This window comes from Plecotus auritus (genome assembly GCF_963455305.1).
Source record: "Plecotus auritus genome assembly, chromosome: 7".
NCBI lineage: Eukaryota > Metazoa > Chordata > Mammalia > Chiroptera > Vespertilionidae > Plecotus > Plecotus auritus.
Genome location: NC_137774.1, coordinates 73,213,602 through 73,238,344, shown reverse-complemented (window position 1 = coordinate 73,238,344; position 24,743 = coordinate 73,213,602). Strand labels below are relative to the sequence as shown.

The 24,743-nt window shown below is 47.8% G+C and overlaps 1 protein-coding gene across 2 annotated transcripts in view; it reads left to right on the top strand.

The window, feature by feature from the left end:
- The first annotated feature begins 4,355 nt into the window (after window positions 1–4,355).
- Window positions 4,356–24,743, top strand: part of LOC308254845 (coronin-7) — a 63,213-nt gene continuing 42,825 nt past the window's right edge. Inside the window, exons 1-6 of one of the 2 annotated variants that reach the window (XM_080681322.1) lie at window positions 4,356–4,524; window positions 6,861–6,957; window positions 8,569–8,643; window positions 14,414–14,484; window positions 14,959–15,142; window positions 17,280–17,356. In XM_080681322.1, the coding sequence (XP_080537448.1) occupies window positions 4,465–4,524; window positions 6,861–6,957; window positions 8,569–8,643; window positions 14,414–14,484; window positions 14,959–15,142; window positions 17,280–17,356 (564 nt within the window). In that variant the 5' untranslated portion in view covers window positions 4,356–4,464. The remainder of the gene's footprint in view (window positions 4,525–6,860; window positions 6,958–8,568; window positions 8,644–14,413; window positions 14,485–14,958; window positions 15,143–17,279; window positions 17,357–24,743) is intronic. The other variant, XM_080681323.1, reaches the window with a different exon arrangement.

The following is a 24,743-nucleotide window of genomic DNA, read 5'->3' as shown; positions in this document are numbered from 1 at the left end:
TTTTTATCCTCACCCAGAGATATGTTTTGTTATTGATTTTGAGAGAGAGAGAGAAAGAGAGAGAGAGAGAGAGAGAGAGAGAGAGAGAGAGAGGAACATCAATGTGAGAGAGAAACATCCATTGGTTGCCTTCTGCAAATTTCCCCACAACCTAGGTATGTGCCCTGACCCGGAATCAAACCCAAAACCTTTTGGTGTACAAGACAATGCTCCAACCAACTGAGCAATCTGGCCAGGGATGGTGTCATAGTTTAAAATAAGAATATATCTTAAGGCTCTTTGATGTGTTTGTGTGGGTTTTTGCCCTCTTTTTCCTTGCTGGTCATTTTACTCTCTGCTAATGTTTCTTTCTTCAGTTACATGAAATGCTTTGAATTTTCTAAAATGAGGACTTCAGTGCAGTCGCCTCCTAAATTCTTTTTTTTTTTTTTTTTTAAAATATATTTTATTGATATTTTACAGAGAGGAAGGGAGAGGGATAGAGAGTTAGAAACATCGATGATAGAGAAACATCGATCAGCTGCCTCCTGCACACCTCCCACTGGGGATGTGCCCGCAACCCAGGTACATGCCCTTGACCGGAATCGAACCCGGGACCCTTCAGTCCGCAGGCCAACGCTCTATCCACTGAGCCAAACCGGTTTCGGCACCTCCTAAATTCTTGTTTGTTATTAATCATTCTTGGAAACAGGCCCTGTGAAATTGAAATCATTCTGCCATTTACCAAGCTAACCAGACATCCTCATATTGCTGGCATTTGATCCACATTTGATAGACTGCCTTTTAGAGTTGAGAGGTGTCTTCCAGGGTTCTTAAAGACAGTGAAGTGGAATTACTAGGAGCATAAAGGAACAAAGCTGGTAATTCATAGGCTCATGGGACTGGAATCTTAGAGGATGTCAGTTCAACGTTGCAATTCATGAAGTAATTTATTGTGCTCAAGTTTGCAGCAGCCTTAGAGCTCTGAACTTTCTACTAGAAAGAATCATTTTCTCCAGCCAGAATGGATCTGGGAACATGTAAGATGGTCACTCTCTGGGTCTTCATGTCATTTTGGTCCTTCCTTGTCCCCTGCTGTAGAACTCAGGTTGGTCACGGTGGGAATGGGAAAGAGGACACTATCCAACTCTGCTTCTACCAGCCCCCAGTTTGTGGAAATACAGTCACATGATCTAGCACAGCCAGGTCATGGCTTCTCTCTCTCCTGAGAGTGAAGATCAGGGGTTTTGTTTTTCAAAAGAGGCTGAAATCCAAACTTTTAGGAAGTGTCCCAATTTTTAAAACACTAAGTGAACCAACTAAAACATATATGTGGACCAGATTTAGCCTATGTTACCTCTGTGGATGAAAGACTTTCTCACTAGCTGACTGTGCCCGTTTAGGCAAAAAACAAAGGCGAATTTAGGGATAACAATGAAGTGACATAAAGAAAATAATGGGAGGTTTACATAAACTTCGCAATAGTTGTATAGTTGATTTATATTTTAAAAATTTTGTGAGAAAAAGCACATAAAATTTACTTTCTTTTTTTTTTTTTTTTTTTTTTTTTTTTTTTTTTTTTTAAATATATTTTATTGATATTTCACAGAGAGGAAGGGAGAGGGATAGAGAACTAGAAACATCGATGAGAGAGAGACATCGATCAGCTGCCTCCTGCACACCCCCCACTGGGGATGTGCCCGCAACCAAGGTACATGCCCTTGACCAGAATCGAACCCGGGACCCTTCAGTCCACAGGCCGACGCTCTATCCACTGAGCCAAACCGGTTTTGGCTAAAATTTACTTTCTTAAGAATATCTGGCCCTGACCGGTTTGGCTCAGTGGATAGAGCATCGGCCTGCGGACTGAAGGGTCCCAGGTTCGATTCCGGTCAAGGGCATGTACCTTGGTTGCGGGCACATCCCCAGTAGGGGGTGTGCAGGAGGCAGCTGATCGATGTCTCTCTCTCATCGATGTTTCTAACTCTCTATCCTTCTCCCTTCCTCTCTGTAAAAAATCAATAAAATATATTAAAAAAAAAAATAAAGAGGAATATATCAATCACGTATATTAACATATTAAAAAAAAAAAAGAATATCTGTTGTACAACCCTGTAAATGTCCTTAAGACTACTGAACTGTACACTTTAAAATGGTAAAATTTAGCCCTGGCCAAGTAGGTCAGGTGGTTATAGCATCATCCTGATATACCAAGGTTTCCAGTTTGATGCCCTCAGGGCATGTACAATCAACCAATGAATGCATAAATAAGTGGAACAACAAATCAGTGTTTCTCTCTCAAATCAATAAATAAAAACTTAGGCCCAGCCAGTGTGTCTCAGTGGTTGGGCGTGGACCTATGAATCAGGAGGTCACAGTTCCATTCCCAGTCAGGGCACATGCCCAGTGTGGGGCATGCAAGAGACAGCCGATCAATGATTCTCTTTTATCACTGATGTTTCTATCTCTCCCTCTCCCTTCCCTTATGAAATCAATAAAAATATATTAAAAATAAATAAATAAAAATTAAAAAATAAAAATAAGTGGTAAACTTTTTTACGTTTTTACCACGATTAAAAAAAAGAGAGAGAAGTAGCTTGATCCTCAGTGGGGGGCTTGCAGGAGGCAGCCGGTCAATGGTTCTCTCTCATCATTGATGTTTCTATCTCTCTATCCCTCTCCCTTCCTCTCTGATATGAATAAAAAAAATATTTTTTTAAAAAAGAGAAGCAATAGCTGTACGTCACAACCAACTCAAGACTGCAGTGATGGTGCCTGTTCCAAAGCTGCTGAAATTTAAGTCTGAAAAGTATGTGCCATGAGAAAGCTGCCAGACTGCATAGAATTCCAAATCCTAGGCTTTAGTCAATGATACTGACCTATTTTTATTTTAAAAAAATATATAGTTTTATTGATTTTAGAGAGGAAGGGAAAGGGAGAAACAGAAACATCAATGATGAGAAACATTAATCTGCTGCCTCCTGCACGTCTCACACTGGGGGCCAAGCACACAACCTGGGCATGTACCCTGACCAGAACTGTGACTTCCTGGTTCATTGGTTCATAGGTCCATAGGTCCATATACGCCAGTTAGGCTGACCTCCTATTTTTAGTTTATGGAGAACAAAGTTACTCTTACTCACTTAGTAGGATACTGGTAAGTTTCCTCTTTGTCCTCACTGAACTGAAAAGAGAACTTGCATTTTGGTATCCATCTGTGCCCATTGCCAGGCCAAGCTTTCATTATCACCCTGTGTACAGCCCACCCCAAGTGATGCTCTGTCTGCAGCAGGCTGTGCAAAGGAAATTTTCACAGCAGTTGGCATTTCCAACCAATTATTCCCATTCCTCAGATCAAAGTCCGTTTTTCAGACACACCTAAGCAGATGTCTGTCCTTATTCAGAAAGTATATTCTGGAATCATGGAGTACAATTTTATTTATTTATTGTACTATTTTTATTGATTTCAGACAGAGGGAGAGGGAGAGACAGAAACATCAATGATGAGAAAGAATCACGGATTGGCTGCCTCCTGCACGTCCCACACTGGGGACCGAGTCCGCATGGGCCCCCGACCGGGAATCCAACCTGGGACCCTTCAGTCCGCAGGCCGAAACTCTATCCACTGAGCCAAACCAGCTAGGGCGGAGTCAATTTTTAAAGGAAGAGAAATGCTTGTGCAATGAATGGCCTCAGGTGAAATGAACCCGCTCTCTTTTCTCCTGAGTTGTCCTGGACTAAGCAAGCAGCGCTGGTTGGGCACATTTAGTATTTAAAGGATTCGCCATTGCCCTAATCTTTTGCCCTTTCAGTTTATCTGTAAATGATACTTTGATTTACTTAGAGGAGCCCCGCCTCACAGCGCCCAAGGCCTGAAGCCAAGGCATGCCCTAATAAGGGGATGCTGAAGGCCCCATCCCTCCCGCAGGGACCACCAGGCCTAAGCAGGGTGGGTGGGATGCAGAGGCTTTAGGGAGACCCCACGGGCAAGGATTTGGGTCAGACCTGGGCTCCTGTTCCCCCGCGGCCAATCACTATCTGTGCGACTTGGACCAGTGGCTCCTCTCTCCAGGACCAAGTTCCCGTCCCTGAAATGCAGCTAGTTCTTTCCAGCCCTCTCTTCTCCCCCGGGATGGCGCGGCGCCCGGCCCCTTGGAAAGCAAATCTCCGCACACAAAATTGCGGCTGTAGTCCCTAGTCCCCACGCACGCACCGCTTGGCCAGGGGCAGTCAGCGCACGTACGTGACCTCCCCACTCGCGCCGTCGGCCCCTTTGCCATCCGGTCCCGGCGCGGAGGGAGGGGGACAGGGGGCGGGGCCCAGCGGGCCGGAGCAGACTATGATTGGCCGAGATGTGCAGGGGCGTGGCCGAGGGCAGCGGGCCGCGGGTGGAGCCGGAGGCCGCGGGATTCGCGGCTGCTCGCAGTGCACCTGAGAGCCGACGCCCGGGTCTTCGAACCTGGGCTAGTCACCGTCCCTGTCGCCATGAGCCGCTTCAAGGTGTCCAAGTTCCGGCATACAGAGGCCCGGCCGCCCCGCCGTGAGGTGAGCCCGGCCCGCAGACCCCGCACCTCCTTCCCCTTCCCAGCCCCATACCCCCTTCCCAGCCCCATACCCCCTTCCCCTTCGTATCGCTCTCCGGGATCCCCGTCTGTCCCGAGGCGCCCCCTTCAGGCCCGGGACCGGCGTCCGGGCCGCCCCGTCGCCACCCGGCAGGCAGTGTCCGCAGCTCCCGAGACGCTCTCTGGCCGCTCGGTGAAACCCGCGGCCGGTCGGCCCGCCTGCCTGGCCCCGGGGCCCCAGAGGTGGCATAGCCCATCCGGCCAGTCCAAGGCCTGAAGCCCGCAAGGCTGCCTGCCTTCTCGGCTTCCGGTCGGCCTCGCCGGGAAGCCGCGGCTCGGCCGCTTCTGGCGCCAGCTCCTCCTCCCTGACGTCCCAGTCACTCCTGCCTGGGGCTGTGGTGTGGGAGATGCCCCTTTCTGCCCCGGCCTTGACGAGTCCGGCTGTGTCAGATGGACGCGGGGAGCCGCACCTCTCCTACGGGTTTCCGCCGGCGCTTCCTCCTCTTGGGGTGATGCTGCCAGGGGCTGAATGGGGCCTCGAGAAGCTCGAGGAGGTGGAGCCCAGAGGTACTGGGGGACTTCTCAGGCCCCTGAAGGGCAGCGGGCCTCACGAGGAGTGTGCTTCAGAGATGATGCCACCCCTGGTCTGCTGCTCCTCATGTTATTTGGAAGGCCTGGCAGTGTGGTTCAATAGGTGGGCCTAGGAACTGACCCTATCTAGTGACCCTTTCAGGGGCTAACGCACATCAGGGCAGCTGGGGCACAAGCCTGTTTTTCACCTTCTGACAGTATTTCCCTTGCATCTGCCATGCACTGTGCCCAGCTGCTGGAGCCACAACAGTGAAGAGGACAGCACTTTCCTTCCTGTGTTGCATACAGCCTCACGAGGGAGACAGCCAGCAAGCAGACCAGGCATACAAGGGCATTGCAAGTTTTAATAAATGCCCTGCATAATCAGGGCAGGTTGCAGAGACAGAGGTGGACAGTGAGGTGGGGGTTAATCTCACCAGGGTGATCAGGGCGGGCTGCTGGGAGGAAGTGACATTTAAGCTGAGGCTAGAAGGGTGGGAAGCAGCCAGCTAGAGGAAGAGTGGGGTGGGAAAGTGCCTGGTGGAGGAACGGAAGTGGGCCATGGTGGATGGAAGGCCGTGACGGGGAAGCATGTTGCCCAATGAGTCCAGAACGATCTTGCAGAATCTGAAGGCCACAGGAAGAAGTTGGCTTTTCTTCTGAGTGCAATGGGGAGTTAGGAAAGGAGATGGGGTGGGGGTTGGGGAGAGATGCTTAGATTTGCATTGAGAACATCCCTCTGAGTGCAGTAAGTACTGCTTGGCAGGGTCTGGGGTGGCCCTGAGGATCCCTGGGGCTTGTTCCCAGGTGGTCCTCGTTCCAGCAAGGTAAACAGACAGGCATGGAAACAGTTTATGGAGGAAATTTAAAACAGTTTATATTAGGGAAATGGAAGAACAGGTGATTTGATTTGTTTTCAAAAGTATTTCCTGTCACTGTATTTGTACTGTAAACATGAATCAGGAGGGAAAAAGAATGCAAAACGATAATGTTCTTTTATCAGAGGCAGGTGAACATTGAAAATGAAACCTATGGTGGAGGTGGTTTCTGGGACACTGTGGGTGGGTAATTGGGGAAATTGGAGTGCTAGATTGTTGGGTGGCAAGGAGTGCTGAATGATGCTTTGATACCAACAGAGAAAACATGTGGACCTTGCCTATCTTAGTTTCAGAAAAAGTGCTCCTCTGCTCCTTCAGGTGTGGGGGTGTTAACATTATTGCCTTTTCTTGGCAGTGTGTCATTTACTGTCTGTGGGATTTCCTGGAAAGGCCTTGCTTTTACCCTTCTCAAGGCTTGGGTGTTTTCTCTTGGTGTTTGGAGAAGACCCCTGGACTCAGGTGGAAGTCTTCAGCAATACAGTTGAAGAAGTTGAGTCTGTTTTCTGTCTAGGTGCTCACTTCTCTGTTCTCTGTTTCTCTCTATTCCCTTTAATAGAAACAGCACTCAAACGTGAGTGAACACTGCCCAGTTAGCCCCTTGACTTCGTTCAGCCTGAGTTTCCTTTTGACAGCCTCCTCTCCCTTATCAGAGAACTGATTTAATAAGCAAATCTGGCCCCTTTATGACTTAGGTTATCATTTCAAGAACATTTAGCATTATCTAAGGGACTGTGTGAATGGGGACAGAGTTTGATCCAAAGGAATGCATCGCTAATGGTGCAGCTTTAAGGTTCCCTGAATCATGCCTCAACCCTTGTTTTTAGGCAGTTGTAGAGCTCTGGCCTTCAGGGTTCTTATTCTTTATTTCCAGGCCTGGATCACTGACCTTCGAGCAGGAACTACCCCCTCTTGTGGGAACCATATCAAATCCAGCTGCAGCTTGATTGCCTTCAACTCCGACCGTACAGGTAGGGAGGTGGACATGAGTGTGGAGATTCAGACATTGTCACCCAAATACAATGGAGCAGAAGGGCAGACTCATTGCAGGCTGGAGGTTTGGAGGGGTCACAGAGTTCAGAAGTTAGCACTATGCAGGGCCTTAGATCCCTACAAACTCGTCAACATGCAGTAATCAGATCGGTTTTGGTGAGAATGTATGTGTATACTTTGTATATACCGTGTTGGCTGTGGTCTTCAAGAGCATGGCCCGGAGGATGGGGAGGGGGCTTTTGCCTTTGTTTTCGAGTTGTCTCCATATGCTCCCCACTCCTTGTCTGGGAGCCTAGGGTGGTTAGGATCAACAGGAATACCAAGATTTATAAAACTCCTTGCGTTAGTTGGGACTCTTTTTTTTTTTTTTAATATATTTTTTATTGTTTAAAGTATTATATATATTAGTACATATATCTCCTTTTTTCCCCCCCATTGACCTTCCCCCAGCCTCCCCTACCCCCTGTCACATGCCCTCATCCCACCCCCACCCCCAGTGTCTTGTGTCCATTGGTTGTGCTTATATGCATGCATACAAGTCCTTTAGTTGATCTATTTCCCTCCCTCCCCAACACTCTCCACCCTTCCCGCTGTAATTTGACAGTCTGTTCAGTGCTTTAGTTGGGACTCTTTTGGTTGCCAGTGATAACTCAAACCTCAAACTGAATTATTAATTTTTTAAATATATTTATTTATTGATTTCAGAGAGGAAGGGAGAGGGAGAGAGAGAGAAACATCAATGATGAGAGAGAATCATTTATTGGCTGCCTCCAGCACATCCCCCACTGAGGATCAAGCCTGCAACCCAGGCATGTGCCCTTGGCTGGAATTGAACCTGGGACCCTTCAGTTTGCAGGCCAGCGCTCTATCCACTGAGTCAAACTAGCTAAGGCACAAACTGAATTCTTAAGCAAGAATGATATCCTTGCCCTAACCGGTTTGGCTTAGTGGATAGAGCGTCGGCCTGCAGACTGAAAGGTCCCAGGTTCGATTCCAGTCAAGGGCATGTACCTTGGTTGCGGGCACATCCCCAGTGGGGGGTGTGCAGGAGGCAGCTGATTGATGTTTCTCTCTCATCGATCTTTCTAACTATCCTTCTCCCTTCCTCTCTGTAAAAAAAATCAACAAAATATATTAAAAAAAACTTGTTTAAAAAAAAAAAAAGAATGATATCCTTTTGACTTGTATATCTAAGAAGTCCAGGGGCTTCAGGCAGAGCTGTATCTAGGGCTCATGCGTGCTATAAGTCCTGGCTTCTCTCTTGCCCTTGGGTAATGGCTTCTTTCTTAGGTAAAGCTGGGAAAAATGGCAGCTGTAGGCACCTTATCTCTTATGATCCCCAGTGCCAGAAAGAGTCTCTTTCCCCAGTATCTTCTATATCTCCAGTGTCACGGAAGGTTCTTGTGTGGGGCAAGCACCTAATCCCGGGCCAATTACTATGTCTAGAGGGATGGCATCTTACAATTGGTGGAGGCTCTAGGAAGGTCCAAAGCTGAGCTTTTAGATCTTGTATACCCTGGGAGTCCTAGGCTGGGAGGTAGATGGTCCTCATTTGGCTGGAAGTCAGAGCAACTGTGTTTATTTGGCAGGTGTGCTGGGCATTGTGCCTCTAGAAGGCCAGGGAGAGAACAAGAGACATGTGACCCACCTGGGCTGCCATTCTGGTGAGTGGGGGCTGGATCCAGGAAGTCTGGAACTTGCTCTTCCTTCTCTGGGGCCAGGGATTCATACTCACCTGGTCTCACAGGCCTGTGACTTTCCAGGTCCCTCCTGTTGTTTTCACTGTTCCTTCTGACAGATGGGGTCCAGATTAGAAGGCTAGATCATGGTAGAGAATTCGGGCCTGGCAGAGAGGAGGAAGGCTGGGTGCTCCATGTGGTCAAGCTGGGAGGAAGGGGGATATGCACTAACGTGCACCAGGCTCCCTGATGCTGGCTTCCAATTACAGCAAAGGACTCAACTCTATGTGGTTCTTAGCCCTGTGTCCTTTCCTGGAGCTTAGGAGACCACCCCTCAGCACCAGGCCTCCTCCCCACCCAGACTCCTCAGAGCTCTCCAAGGAAAGTGTGGGCTGGGCTGCAGGGCCAGAGAGAAATTGTCACAAAGAGAGCTGCCACAGCTACTTCCGGGGGCTCCCAAAAACCTGCCTGGCAATCTGCCCACTTTCAGGAAACAGTTTGCTCTCCTAGGATGGCCCCCGGCTGTCTCCTTTCTCCCTGTCCAGCTTTGACAGCTGTGGGCCAGTCCTGGCCTGCATTGCTGGCTGGCTGTTGGATGGCCTTAGGTGAGAGAAGGGGGCTAACCTTTGGTTCCTGTTGTGGGTGTGCAGCTCAATGTAGGAATCATGATGATGATGATGGCAGTTATTAAAATAACAGTAATGAAGATTGATGGAGCCCTCTCTATGTCCTTTCCCCCCCATTTTCTCACCTAATCCTTCTTTAAAGCTTTTTACAACTTTATCAAGATATCATTTACATATCATTAATGTTACCTGTTTTAAATGAAGAATTTGATGACTTTTATTAATGTTACAGGCTTGTGTATACCATCATTCAGTTTTAGACATTTCCCCAGAAGATTCCTCATGCCCCTTTGTGCTTAAACCATTTCCATCTCAGGCACTGTAGCCTCAGGCAACTGTTGATGTACTTTCTGCCTCTGCAGCTGGGGTCTGCAAGCTACTGGTATGGCCAAATCTGGCCTGCTGCCTGTCTTTGTAAACTGTTGTTTTGGAACACTGCCAGGCCTCTTCATCGATGGCCAGTCTGTAGTCACTTTCTCTCAACAACTGCGGAGTTGAGCAGAGACCATATGGCCCTAAAAGCGTGAAACATTTACTACCTCACCCTTTCCAGAAAATGTTTGCCAGCCTCTGCTCTATAGACTGGCCTTTTCTGAACATTTCACATAAATGGAGAATACCGTGCATGGTCTTTTGAATTTGTCCTCTTTCACTTAGCATAATGCTTTGAGATCCATCTGTATTGCAGCATATGTAAGAAGTCTGCTTTCTCATCTGCTCTCATATCTTTTTCATATATTTATATTTAAAAATAACCCACTTTTCAGCTAGGAAAACTGAGGCTCAGGTTAGGACCTTGCCAATGTTGATATTGCTGCTGGCAGAGCCAGGTCTATCTGACCTTGTGCTCTTAGGCACCCTACTGCTTGCTTCTAGATATTTTTTATTCACGGGAGAGTTGCTCCAAATTGGTGGAGTTTGTGAGGTGGTGAGTGCCCTGTGACTTGGGGGTTCCAAATAGAAGCTGGACCAAGTTTCTGTTGACAGGTTGTAGCCTCACTGTAGCTCCAATTATTCAGAGCCTCTCTTTGCAGGAGCAACCTTGCTGCGAAGCTGCAGTGAGCATAGCTGAGCTCCAGCTCTCTCAGAACCTGCCTTCAAGGATCCAGTGCCAGTGGTGGTGGGGAGACTGTGGTGGGCTGGGCTCTGGCTACTGCCCTGTCTTCAAGATGCCCAGACTTTGGGGTGCCTTCTATGTCTTGCCTCAGGGCCAAGTGGCCCTTTAGCCAAGCTTCCCAGGGGAGCAGAGGCCAGGGAGACTTCTAGAGGGCCTTTCTGCATGTCTGGGCTGTGGGGTGGGCCAGGGATGTGCCCCAGTTTGGGAAAGGCAGTGTGATAATGTGCTGAGTCTGTAGGTTCTGAACCTGGACAGCCTGGCATGACCCCTCAGCTTTGCCCTTTCTTAGCTATGTAGCTCTAGACAAGTTACTTAACCTCTCTGTCCCTGTGTCCTTGTCCTCCACTTGGGTGATGATGCCACAGTGCCATCCTGGTGGGTCACTGAGGATTTGGTGAGATAAATGCACATGAAGAACTCAGGCTTTGGGGAGAAACCAAGATGGCAGCATAGGTGAACACTTAAACTGCTGCCTTGCACAACAATTTCAAAACTACAACTAAAAGACAAAACGGACATCATCCAGAACCACAGGAAGGCTGGCTGAGTGGAAATTCTACAACTAGAAGGAAAGAGAAAAGCACACTGAGACTCAGAGGAGCTGCAGGAGGCAGAGGTACTGAGACGCAAGCGGAGAGGACTGGCAACTGAGTGCGCGGCTGGCTTTCTCAAACGGGAGGAAGACAAAAGCTCCCAACTGCACTGAACTCCAGTTCTGGGCGAGACTCTGGGGACCCAGACTCATTTGGGGAGTAACTGGACTGTCTGGCAATGGGTGGAACTCGAGGGCGGCTTTCTCTCAGAGGTGCTTGCAGCGATTACCATGGGACACTGAGACACAGGGGCCTATTAGGGCAGGGCTGATGGGAAACCAATGCTGTCTGCTCACCCTGAGACTCCGCCCCATCCAACCTAAGCACAGAGGCTTTTGCAAGGGTGTCTCCAGCACAGAAGTTCTCCCAGCGTAGACACAGCTGATCCTCACAGCCAATTGGCCTGGAGGTCAATTCCTCCCAGTGATACCAACAACAATCAAGGCTTAACTACAACAAGACTGTGCACACAGCCCACAAAGAGGTGCACCAAGATTGTCCACCTCAGGTAACTGGGGGAGGCTGAGCCACTGGGCCCTATAGGACACCTAGCACACAAAGCCATTCTATTAACTCAGGAAAGCAGCCAAAATGCGGAGACAAAGAAACAGATCACAAATGAAAGAAATGGAGGAAAGCAAATGACTGGATATAGAGTTCAAAACCACGGTTATAAGGTTTTTCAAGAATTTTCTAGAAAAGGCCAATAAATTTAGCGAGACCCTCGAGGATATGAAAAAGGACCAACTAGAAATTAAGCATACACTGACTGAAATAAAAAATATTATACAGAGATCTAACAGCAGACTAGAGGATCGCAAGAATCAAGTCAAAGATTTGAAATACAAAGAAGCAAAAAACACTCAACCGGAAAAGCAAAAAGAAAAAAGAATCCAAGAATTTGAAGATAGTGTAAGGAGCCTCTGGAACAACTTTAAGCGTACCAACATCCGAATTATGGGGGTGCCAGAAGAAGAGAGAGAGCAAGATACTGAAAACCTATTTGAAGAAATAATGACTGAAAACTTCCCCCACCTGGTGAAAGAAATAGACTTACAAGTCCAGGAAGCGCACAGAACCCCAAACAAAAGAAATCCAAAGAGGACCACACCAAGACACATCATAATTAAAGTACCAAGAGCAAAAGACAAAGAGAGAATATTAAAAGCAGCAAGAGTAAAAGAGTTAGTTGCCTTCAAGGGAGCACCCATACGACTGTCAGCTGATTTCTCAACAGAAACTATGCAGGCCAGACGGGAGTGGCAAGAAATATTCAAAGTGATGAGTAGCAAGAACCTACAATCAAGATTACTCTACCCAGCAAAGCTATCATTCAGAATTGAAGGGCAGATAAAGAGCTTCACAGATAAGAAAAAGCTAAAGGAGTTCATCACCACCAAACCAGTATTATATGAAATGCTGAAAGGTATTCTTTAAGAAGAGGAAGAAGAAAAGGTAAAGATAAAAATTATGAACAACAAATACATACCTATCAACAAGTGAATCTAAAAATCAAGTGAATAAAAAAAACCTGATGAACAGAATAAACTGGTGAATATAATAGAATCAGGGGCATAGAAAGGGAGTGGACTGACAATTCTCGGGGGGAAAGGGGTGTGGAGGGTGCGGGAAGAGACTGGACAAAAATTGTACACCTATGGATGAGGACAGTGTGGGGGGAGTAAGGGCAGAGGGTGAGGTGGGAACCGGGTGGAGGGGAGCTATGGGGGAAAAAAGAGGAACAATTGTAATAATCTGAACAATAAAGATTTATTAAATTAAAATAAAAACACAAAACTCAGACTTCTCAGATCGGCCACATTACTACCTCTTGTTCCTTCAGTGTGCCAGACTGCCTACATTGGCTGCTGCTCTGGGCTTGTGCCCTGCCCTGTCCAGTTCGGAGCCTGCAGGGTGGGGCAGTAGGGGTTTGTGGCCAGGAGTCCAGGCTGAGGCTGTCCCTAGGTGTACCTGTCCTCATACTCCCCTTTTTCTTCCTTATCTCTGGCCAGGAGGAAAATGTAATGCTTGGCCTGTGGAGAAGCAGGCAGTAGGGTGGCCACTCTGCTTTTTGCTGTGGTGATACAGGCCTGGCTGTCCTGCTTACATTCCCCTCAACACCCAAGCCCTGGCCTTGTCTCCACTGTCCCCTCCCCGCAGCCTCATTTCCCCTCTGGGCTCTGGTTTGCTCTGTGCACCCCAAACCCCACCTGCCAGAGCTGGGCAGTTCAAGTTCTTTGGTTGCAAAGAACAGAAGACCAATTCCAACTTGCTTAAGACAAAAATAAATTTATTGGGAAATTCCTGGGAAGCTTCCAGAACCAAAGGATCAGCTAGATGTTCAGGTCTTTGGAGGGTCCTGGCATGGAAGCTGCCAGCTCCCTCTGAGCTGGTGACCCTCCACTTAGGCCGGTCCCCCTAAAGCACCGTAGATCTCCTAAAGCACCCTGTTGCTAGGCCTTCCTATTCCAGGTTTAACTCTCCTAAGAGAGAAGCTGGCTGCTGGGGCACAGATCAGGTGCACTCCCACATTGGGACTGGTCAGCCCTAGCTTTGGGGGGAGTAATAGGGTAGAGAATGCCTAGGTCAGGCATGTGACAACCACCTTCCTCCCCCTCCCCCTACTGCCTTCTCCGAGATTCAACATGCATCTCATTGAAGGCTTCCCTACCTCTGATCTATGGGTCACCCCTGTGGGCAGAACTTGCTCCTTGTTGCATCTGCACAGATGTATGTGTCTCCTTGAGGAAGTGCTGAGGGACAGTCGGACTGAGTGGTTTGTAAATTCCTTGTGACTACAGTGGGGCCATAACTGTGTTCATTCACATATCCTTGCCAAACCTTGTGCTATGGGGCTTTAGGTGACTTCAGGTTCCTGGTAATCCAAGGAGTTTTTTGTTGTTGTTTTTTACAGAAATACCTTTTCTTCCATTTTTAAAATATGTTTTTATTGATTTTAGAGAGAAAGGGAGGGGGGAAGAAAAAGAGAAACATCAATGTGAGAGAGAAACATCTACCTGTTGCCTCCCGTAGGCACCCTGATTGGGGATTGAATCCGAAACCTGAATATGAGCCCTGACCGGGAATCGAACCGGTGACCTTTTGGTGCATGGGACGACACTCAGCCAACTGAGCCACATCAGCGAGGAGCTCTTTTCCCATTGCCCTGCTGACCTCTCCATGTCAGGTCTTTGGCCACCCTGGGTCTACAGGGCTTGCGGGGATATGTGTTGCAGGTAGGCCTGTGGCAGTTGCCCATAGTTTGCAGAGGTGCTCTCCTTCTGGGACTTTGAGCCTGCTTCCATGTGTGCAGAGATGTCACCTCTGAAGCCCTGAGCTTTGATCCCAGGCCTTGTGCTGGAAAAAGGATGTTCTGGTGGGTTCTAGTTGGGCCTGAGTCAACCGTTCCTTTCCTGCAGACCTGGTCACGGACTTGGACTTCTCTCCCTTTGATGACTTTCTCCTGGCCACAGGCTCAGCAGATAGGACGGTGAGTGGAGCCATTGGAAGAGCTGCTCAATGCCTCACCCACTCCTCTTTGGGGCTTTCTGAGCCTCTGGGGCCCTGCTCCTTCCTAGTCCAACCCCTCCCACTACCCCTTCAGCTCCTCCACAGATTTGCAGGGCTAGGCCAGCCCAGACTTTCTTAGTTCCTTAACCCACACCAACTCCCACATACTCCTGTGCACTTGCCGGAGCCCTGCCTGTGATGTGCTGGCTTGCTGCTTGACTGCCTAAGGACATCAGGGCTGGGGTAGTGTGGGAGGCTCAGAAGAGATGGATCAGAACCCTGATTTCCCTGCTCCCATTTCCCCCCAGCCTTCAACCACACTTGTGACCCTGAGCCAGGTCTCCCTTCTTTTCCCAATACAGGCACACAGCCTCATGCCCAAGCATGACCCCTGGAGTTGGGGACAGTGAGGACCCTCCCTCTCCTGGACTCACAGACTTACTCTTTCCCACAGATGAAACTATGGAGACTGCCAGCCTCTGGCCAGGCGCTGCCCTTGGGACCTGGGCTGGTGCTGGGCCCTGAGGACACCCGGGTAGAGGTGCTGCAGTTCCACCCCACTGTGGATGGCATCCTGGTGAGCACGGCAGGCACAGCCGTGAAGGTCTGGGATGTGGCTAAGCAGCAGCCCTTAACAGGTATGGGCCACACTTGCCATGTCACTTTCTAGGCAGCCCCTCCTGGAAAATGTTCTGTTTCTTTGTTTATGTGTTTGATATCATGAGTTGTAAAGTAAGTATCAAAAAAAAAAAAAAAATCACTTGTCTATACTAATAAAAGGGTAATATGCTAATTATACCGGCATCCTTCCAGACGTCCTTCTGGACAAAGCCACAGTGGCGGGGGCCAAAGCAAAGGTGATTAGTGGTGACCAGGCCAGCAGGGGAGAGCAGTTAGGGGCAACCAGGCAGGCAGGCAGGCAGAGTGGTTAGGGGCAATCAGGCAGGCAGGCAGGTGAGTGGTTAGGAGCCAGTGGACCTGGATTGCGAGAGGGATGTCCAACTGACGGTTTAGGCCCAATCTCTGCAGTCGGACATCCCCCAAGGGGTCCTGGAATGGAGAGGATGCAGGTGGGCTGAGGGCCCCCCCGCTTACCCCAGCCCCTCCCCCCATGCACGAATTTCGTGCACCAGGCTTCTAGTACAGAGTATAAAACCAAGTCTTAAGAACACTCCACCATCTCCATTTCCCATGGCACATGTTTTAATTACAGCTGTTTTTTCTACTTTTTCCTCCACATGTCTAAATAACTTTCTTATACTGTTAAGAAATAACAGTTATATGTTATTTCAGTTTTGAAAACAAATTATTGACTTCTACCCATGAGATGAGGATTTGCTCTCTTATAGTCCCAGCCTATCCCTGCCTCACCATGCTTTTCTTCCTCTCATCTTCCTAATATAGATTGACCTAGTTTGTATAGGCTGCTATAACAAAATCCCATGGACTGGGTGATTTATAAACAATAGAAATTTATTTCTCACAGTTCTAGAGGCTGGGAGTCCAAGATCAAGGTGCCAGCCGATTTGGTGTCTGATGAGAACCTACTTCCTGATTCATAGTCAGCCATCTTATTCCCTGTATCTTCACATGGTGAAAGAGGGGAGGGAGCTCTCTTTTATAAAAGTACTAATCCCATTCATGTATGCTTCCCCCCTCATGAGCTAATCACCACCCAAAGGCTCCCACCTCCAAATTCCATCACAGTGGGGGTTAGGTTTCAACATGTGAAATGTGTGTGTGTGTGTGGGGGGGGGGGGGGGGGGTTGACACAGACATCCAGAGCATGCTTAGATGGTAACAACTTTGAGCCAGACACCTCAGTATTTGACTGGTTATGACCTCGCAGTATGAACCTCAGCTGAGTCCAAGTGTTTTTTTGTGGTAGTGTCACTGAGTCCGTTTTGCAGAGTCCTTCCTTTTTAGGGGAAAGACACAAGGCTCAGCTCTGGCCAGGTAGATCAGTTAAATGTCATCCACATACACGAAGGTTGCGGGTTTAATCCCGTTCAGGGCACATACAAGCATCAGTCAATGAATGTATAAATAAGTGGAACAACAAATTGATATTTCTCTTTCTCCCTTCCTCTCTAAAATCAATAAATTAAACACATACAAACACATACACAAGGCTCAGAGAGTTGAAGGACAAACAGGCACCCCAGAGCTGTGCAGTGTCCAGGGTACACCAAGCTCACAGTGGGGCTGAGGCCAAGGGCCATTAGTAGCATAACTAGGAGTCTCAGGGTTCCCCTCCTGACAGCATCAGTCAGTGCCCAACATGGAAGCATCTTGTGCCACAAGGAATGGAAAGTACAAGGTGCAGGGCTTGCCCCCAAAGAGTTCCTGGCACAGTTGAAGAGACCAGCCTGACCCTTAAACCAGAGGTGAAGGTCACTAGACAGATGTCATTAGGGAGTCACCCCACCTGTAACTATCATCTCAAGCCCTTATCAGGTGCCCAGCACTGTGCTGAGAGTTTAATTATTCCTCAGCACAAAACAGCAGTTCCATGGGGGTGGGGAGCAGGGAACCTTGGAAGGTTTCAGAGTAGGAGCATGGCCTGACAGTGGTAGGGCTGAGGAAGGAGCTCCTGGATATAGTACAGAATATCTGGAAGGAGCTACTGCCCTTGTTCCTTCCACTTGAGAAGGGACTCTGGCAGCTGCTGCCTTTGCCCCAGAGAGTTAACTCAAACTAGGCCCACCTGCTTCCCTGTGTTCTTATTGCCCAGGGCAGGGTGTGGGGACCCTGACCTTGGCTGCTTCTCTGCAGAGCTGGCAGCCCACAGGGACCTGGTGCAGGGTGCTATCTGGAGCCGAGATGGAGCCCTGCTGAGCACAACATGCAAGGTAAGCAGGTGGGCGGTGAGGCTCAAGTAAGTGCCTGTGGGGGGCCTGAGGCATGCTCTGCTCCTCTCAGGGCCATGGTGTCATGGAGCACACATTCTAGGCTGTATTTGTCAGGCTGGGTGGTATTTATGGGGCAGAAGGCGTATGAGCCCCTCCCCCACCTCAGCTGGCCTCTCATCTCTGGCTCACACCTGCATATGCAAACACCTATCCCACCTTGGTACCAGGGCCTGAGGTCCCTATTAGATGAGGGCGCAAGTAAAGCCCCACTCTGGCCCTGCTGGGCTCTGGTTTATGCCATTTGGCTCCTATCACCAACTTCAGGCAGCCTCACCTGCCTGCCTATCTGCTTTGTCCAAACTTTTAGGAGAAATCAGACTCAGGATGCTATGTCAACTCTCATACCCAGTATGCAGACCTCATAGTCCTCGCTGACACCAGGCCCCGTGCTCGCCCAGTCCTGTGGAGGTGGTGGTGGCCAATGTGGATTAGGGAATCAGACAGATCTATAATAATAAAAGTGTAACATGCTAATTAGACCAGATGTCTTTCCGGATGACCTTCCGGACGAAGCAGGGGCTGCCAGGGCTGAGGTGGCCTCCGTGGCAGTGGGGGCCGAGGCAGCCATGGTGGCGGTGGGGGGCCGGGCCCCTTGCATGAATTTTATGCACCAGGCCTCTAGTTAAACAATAACTGACCTGTGAAATGGGATCTGAGAGAGAGACATGAAGTGCTCTAAGTTGGTCAGAGGAGCCAGGAAGGCTTGGCCATAGACAGTGGAATTGGGTACAGGCTCTGAAGGAAGGGTTAATGACATGGGACATAGAGAGGTTCTGGGAACTGCAGGGTTGGGTGCAGGGGCCAGGGCAGGGCTGTGTGCAGAGAGCAGAGTTGAGTGCACAAGAGTTGTGCTTGTTATTGTAGAAACAACCAGAAAACACTGGAGTGATTAAAACCAGAAGAGGGGCAGCCTATAGTGTGAAGTGAGCAGATTTGCATTTTGAAAGCTCCCCAGCTGCCTTGTGGACAGAGCATTGCAGAGGCCCATATGCAAAAGTAAAGGTGCTACAGCTTCTCGGGGAGGAAAGGAGTGTCCTCAACCAGGGCTGGTACAGAGGGGCAGGCTTGGGGATGAGAGCTGTGGGTTGGGTGGGGGCTGGATGTGAGGAGTGGGGGTTTATGAGGCTGGCTTCTGGGTATTGGTTGTAGGCCTGTTGGGTTTGAGTTACCTGGGACATTCAAGCAGAGATATCATTTTAGTCCATGGACTAGGGCTCTGGGCAGCAAGCTGAGCTGAAGATAGAAAGGTGGGCACTATCTGTGTTTATGAGTCTGTAAAGAGGTGAAGGACACTCACTTGTTGGATTTGGGGACATGGGTGACCTTCAGGACCTTTTGGAGTATATTGTGGCTTGAAGCCACATGTGAAGAATGGGGGGAAGGCAAGGAAAAGCCTGCAATGGCTCTTGTGGGAAATGTGGCAGGGATAGGGAATGGGGGACAGGAGCTAATTGGGAGGGGGTATGTGGGTAAGGACACCTCTGAAGGAGAAAATGTGTCTGCATACTTGGTGGAATCTATTTCCATCTCTATTTTTTCCCAACTTCTTAGAGGCCCCATTTCCTAGTCTTTTTAAACATTTTTTAAAATGGAATTTATTTGTGTGGCATCTATATATATATAAAAGCCTAAGTGACCGGCTGAGCAGTAGCTATGATGCGCACTGACCACCAGGGGGCAGACACTCAACGCAGGAGCTGCTGAGCTGTGGTGACTTGGCAGCTGCGGTTCTCGGGTGATGCACCCGGAACCAGGGAGGAGGGAGCCAGGCAAACCGCCCTCGTGCAATCTGGGACCCCTTGGGGATGTTGGAGAGCTGGTTTTGGCCCAATCCCCATAGGCCAGGCCTAGGGACCCCACCAGTGCACGAATCCGTGCACTGGGCCTCTAGTTGGTTAATAAAATTACTTAGGATTCAGGTGTACAATTCTGTAATACATTATCCATGTATTATGTATTCACCACCCAAGTCACATCTCCTTCCATCACCCTTTATCCCTACTTTACCCTCATCAACCTCCCCCCACTCCCTTTTCCCTCTGGTAATTACCATGCTGTTGTCTGTGTCTATGAGGTTGTTTCTTTTTGTTTTTTTGATTGCTTAATCCCTTCACCCTTTTCACCCAAACCCCTCCCCTCTGACACCTGTCAGTTCTCTGTATTTCTGAGTCTGTTTCTATTTTGTTTGTTAGTTTATTTTGTTCGTTAGATTCCACATATAAATATATCATATGGTGCTTGTCTTTCTCTGACTGGCTTATTTTACTTACCTATTTCCTAGTCTTTATTAATTTTTTCCCTTATTTGGTTCATTAAGCAATAGGTTCCAGACATTGGCCTGAGCTTTGGGTGTCAGGAGGTAAATAATACTGGGCTGCTGGCCCCTAAGAAGCTGCTGCTCGAGGACAAAGTGGTCATGTGGCGGCCAGTGCTCAGGCTAAAGGCTGGTGAGCATGACTTCCAAAGGGACAGTGAGGTCAAGGCTGGTCCTTAGGTATGAGTTCTCACTGAGGAAAGGACGGGCATCTCAGGCAGGGGAACCGACCTGTCAGAGTCCTGCGTTTAGGCTGTGAACTCCGCCTCCAATGAGAAACCCTCCCTGTCCTGTGTTTCCTTGGCATGTGTGAGAGAGACAAGCACAGAATGAAAGAGAGGAAGGGAGAGGGAAGGAGGAAGCTGAGAGATGCTTCCCATCAAAGCCTCGCCCCTCTCAGCACCATCTCCCTGCTGGTGAGGAAACCTCCCTGGTGCCTGGCCTGACTCCCATCCTACCTTGGAGCAGCTTTTCCTCTCAGGGCCGGTGATTCCCCTGCAAGGCCTGGGCCCAATCCCACCAAAGTCCTTTCTTGTCCCCCTCCCAGCTTCTGCAGGCAGCCACTAGGGGGCGAGCCTGCCTCATGGATAGCTCCCCAAATCTGCTACTGTGAGCCTAGCTGTCCCCCACAGCCTATGCCACCCCCTCTGTGGGGTCCCGTAGACCCCCATCAGCACAAGACCAGCCTCCATTGTCCAACCTGAGCCCTGGTTAGATGGCCCAACTACCTTTAGGGACTGCTCACGTACCAAGACTGTTACTGACGCGTGAGAGGCATTGCCATTATCCTCATCCTACCAAGGGCTCTGATCAGATCACACAGTGGTGGAGTTGGTATTTGAATCCAGGCCGCTGGCTCTCCACAGTGGCTCTGCCACTCAGGTGTGAGTTGCTCCTGCTGCCAGGAGGGGGTCTCTCTTGCCTGGGATTTCTCTGTCTCTCCTTATCCTCTGTCCATCTCTTGCTTCCCTGTCTCTGTCCTCTCACTTCTCTCTCTCTCACTGTTCTTTCTGCCTATCTCTGTCCCTCAATGTCCTTGGCTGTCTGGTCTCTAAATGACATCCTGAACATGAGGCTTTGGAGTGGAGTGGTGCTTTAGAGCTAATCCTGGACTGTGTCTGGTGTCCGCCTGACACATAGCAAGTGCTCACTAAACTGGCAAGGAAAGCTTTGCCAGGAGTGACCCAAGAACCCTGGGAACCTGCTGAGGTGTGTCAGGAAAGCCTGGGACGGTCCACCACGGGAGGTGTGGCTTTCCAGGCCATCTCTGAGCCGGTCCCTCCCTTGTCCAGCTGCCCCTTTATTCCTGCCACCCACTTTCTTCACATGGCAATCTCTTCCCCTCCACATCACATGCCAGCAAGCTCATGTCTCCACATCTTTTCTCATGCTTTTTTTCCCCTTAAATATATTTTTATTGATTTCAGAAAGGGAGGGTGAGGAGAGAGATAGGAACACTAATGATGAGCCCTAGCTGGTTTGGCTTAGTGGATAGAGCATTGGCCTGCAGACTGAAGAGTCCCAGGTTCGATTCTGATCAAAGGCACATGCCCAGGTTTTGGGCTTGATGCCTAGGTTTTGGGCTCGATCCCCAGTAGGGGGCGTGCAGGAGGCAGATGATCAATGATTCTCTGTCATCACTGGTGTTTCCTTTCTTTTCTTTTTTTTTAAATATATTTCATTGATTTTTTTACAGAGAGGAAGGGAGAAGGATAGAAAGTTAGAAACATTGATGAGAGAAACATCGATCAGCTGCCTCCTGCACACCTTCTACTGGGGATGTGCCCGCAACCAAGATACATGCCCTTGATCGGAATTGAACCTGGGACCTTTCAGTCCGCAGGTCGACGCTCTATCCACTGAGCCAAACCAGTTAGGCTTCTTTCCTTTTTTTAAAAAAAATATATTTTTATTGATTTCAGAGAGGAAGAGAGAGGGAGAGTTAGAAACATCAATGACGAGAATGGGTTTTGACAAATGCATAATGTCATGTACCCACCAGTATAGCATCATACAGAATAATTTTACCACCCTAAAAGTGCCCTGCACTTCACCTATTCATCCCTCCTCGTTGTCTTCAAACCACTGGCAACCACTGATCTTTTTGCTGTCTTTGTAAGATTTGTCTTTTCCCAAATGCCATATAGTTGGAGTCATACAATGTGTAGCCTTTCCACATTGGCGTCTTTCACTCAGTAATATATATTTTTGGTTTCTCCGTGTCTTTTTGTGGACTGATAGCTGTTTTTTTTTTTGTTTTTTTTTTTTTTTTTTTTAATATATTTTATTGATTTTTTACAGAGAGGAAGGGAGAGGGATAGAGAGCTAGAAACATCGATGAGAGAGAAACATCGATCAGCTGCCTCCCGCACACTCCCCACCGGGTATGTGCCTGCAACCAAGGTACACGCCCCTGACCGGAATCGAACCCGGGACCCCTGAGTCCGCAGGCCGACGCTCTATCCACTGAGCCAAACCGGTTATGGCCTGATAGCTGTTTTTTAAAAAATTATGGTAAAAACACATATAAAACTTATCATCTGAACCATTTTTAAGTATACAGTTCAGTAATGTTAGGTATTTTTACATTGTTGTGAAACAGGTCTTCAGAACTTTTTCATCTGTAGAACTGAAATTCTACGCCCATGAAACAACTTTCCTTTGCCCCCTCCCTCAGCCCCTGGCAACCACCATTCTAATGTCTTTATGTCTATGAATTTGACCACTTTAGATACTGCATATGAGTGGAATCATACAGTATTTGTCTTTTTGTGACTGGCTTATTTCATTATGTGTAATGTCCTCAAGATTCATCCATGTAGCATGTGATAGTATTTCCTTCCCTTTTGAGGCTGAATAATATTCCATTGTATGTATATACCACATTTTGTTTCTTCATCCATCCATAACGGAAACTTGGGTTGCTTCCGTGTTTAGTATAGCTACTGTGAATAATGCTGCTTTGAATGTGGGTGTGCAAATATCTCTTTGTGACCTTGTGTCCAATTCTTTTTTGTATACTAGGTGTACCTGATAATAATGCAGATTTTTTTTAATAGATGGAGTTACGCATATGTTGATATATATGCGATTTGATATATATGCTAATTTGTTGTATTGACAGCAAGCTTCAAAACTTCATATATCAAATTTGCTGAAGGTGTTAACATCATAGATATTTTTACACGTAAAAATGTTGAATTTCGTGCCAAAAAAATGAGCATTTGCGGGAAGTTTTAATTCACTAGAGGCCAGGTGCACAAATTCATGCACAGGTGGGGTCTGGCCAGCTTGCACAGATAGGGGCCAATCAGGGCCAGGCCTCTGGGCGGGGGAGAGGATTCGGGTGCATGGTGGCTGGCCCTGTCCCCAATCGAGGTGTTGGGGGCCGATTGAGGGCCAGGTTGGCCGGGGCGGAGGGGCCAACCAGGGCCTGGATCAGGCTGGCTGGCTGCCGCAGTGCACGTCATAGGCACTGGTCCTTCTGGTTCTGCTGTTCTGGTTGCTGGGCTTTTATATATATATAGATTACTTTATTTTGAAGAAAAGTGCTGCTGAATACTTCGGGAAGCATATGGTGAACATGCTGCATCTCAAGATCCTTGTGAATGCTGGTTTAAATGCTTTAAAAGTGATGATTTCGATGTGAAAGACAAAGAATGTCCAGTCAACCAAAAAAGTTTGAAGACCAACAATTACAAGCATTATTTGATGAAGATGTGTGTAAAACTCAAAAACAACTTGCAGAAAGATTAAAGATGTTTGCCCAGCAAACAATGTCCAATCGTTTACAAGCAATGGGAAAGATTTTAAAGGAAGGAAAATGGGTGCCACATCAACTGAACGAAAGACAAATGGAAAACCAAAAAGTCATCAGTAAAATGTTGCTTCAACGGCACAAAAGAAAGTCTTTTTTCGAATTGTGACTGGCGATGAAAAGTGAATTTATTTTGAGAATCCCAAATGCACAAAATCATGTGTTGATCCAGGTCTACCATCAACATCGACTGCAAGGCCAAATCACTTCGGAAAGAAGACAATGCTCTGCGTTTGGTGGGATCAGGAAGGTGTGGTGTATTATGAGCTTCTAAAACCAGGTGAAACCGTTAATACTGATCACTACTGACAACAAATAATCAATTTGAACCATGCTTTGATCGTGAAACAACCAGAATGTTTCAGAAGATATGGCAAAGTAATTTTGCTTCATGATGACGCACCATCACACACTTCAAAACCAGTTAAAGACACGTTAAAAGATCTTGCCTGGGAAGATCCACCCGCCGTATTCACCAGACCTTGCTCCTTCAGATTACCACTTGTTCCGATCGATAGCACACTCGCTTTCTAATCAGCACTTCAAAACATACGAAGAAGTGGAAAATTGGGTCTCTGAATGATTTGCCTTAAAACAAGAAAAGTTCTATTGGGCCGGTATCCACAGATTACCTGAAAAATGGGGAAATGTGTAGTTAGCAATGGATATTACTTTGAATAAAGCACTTTTGAAGTTTCTCTTAAAATTATCATGTTTTCTTTGGTTACAAAATCCGCATTATTAACCGGTACACCTGGTATACTCCAAAGTGGAATTGCTGGATCATATGATAATTCTATTTTTAATTTTTTGAGGAATTACCACACTATTTTCCTAGTGGCTTTACTATTTCACATTCCCACCAACAGTACCCAAGAGTTCTAATTTATCCACATTCCCACCAACACTTGTTATTTTCTGAATTTTGATAGTTGTCATCCTAATGGGTGTGAGATAATATCTCATTGTGGTGTTGATAAGCATTTCTCTGAAGATTAGTAATGTTGAATATCTTTTCATATGTTTTTTGGCCATTTATCTAACTTTGGAGAAAGGTCTATTTAAATCCTTAGCTTATTTTTTAATTAGGTTATTTGATTTTTTTTTGTTGTGAAGTTGTATGAGCTCTTTATATATTCTGGATATTAATCCCTTATCAGATATGTGATTTGCAAATGTTTTCTTCCATTCCATAG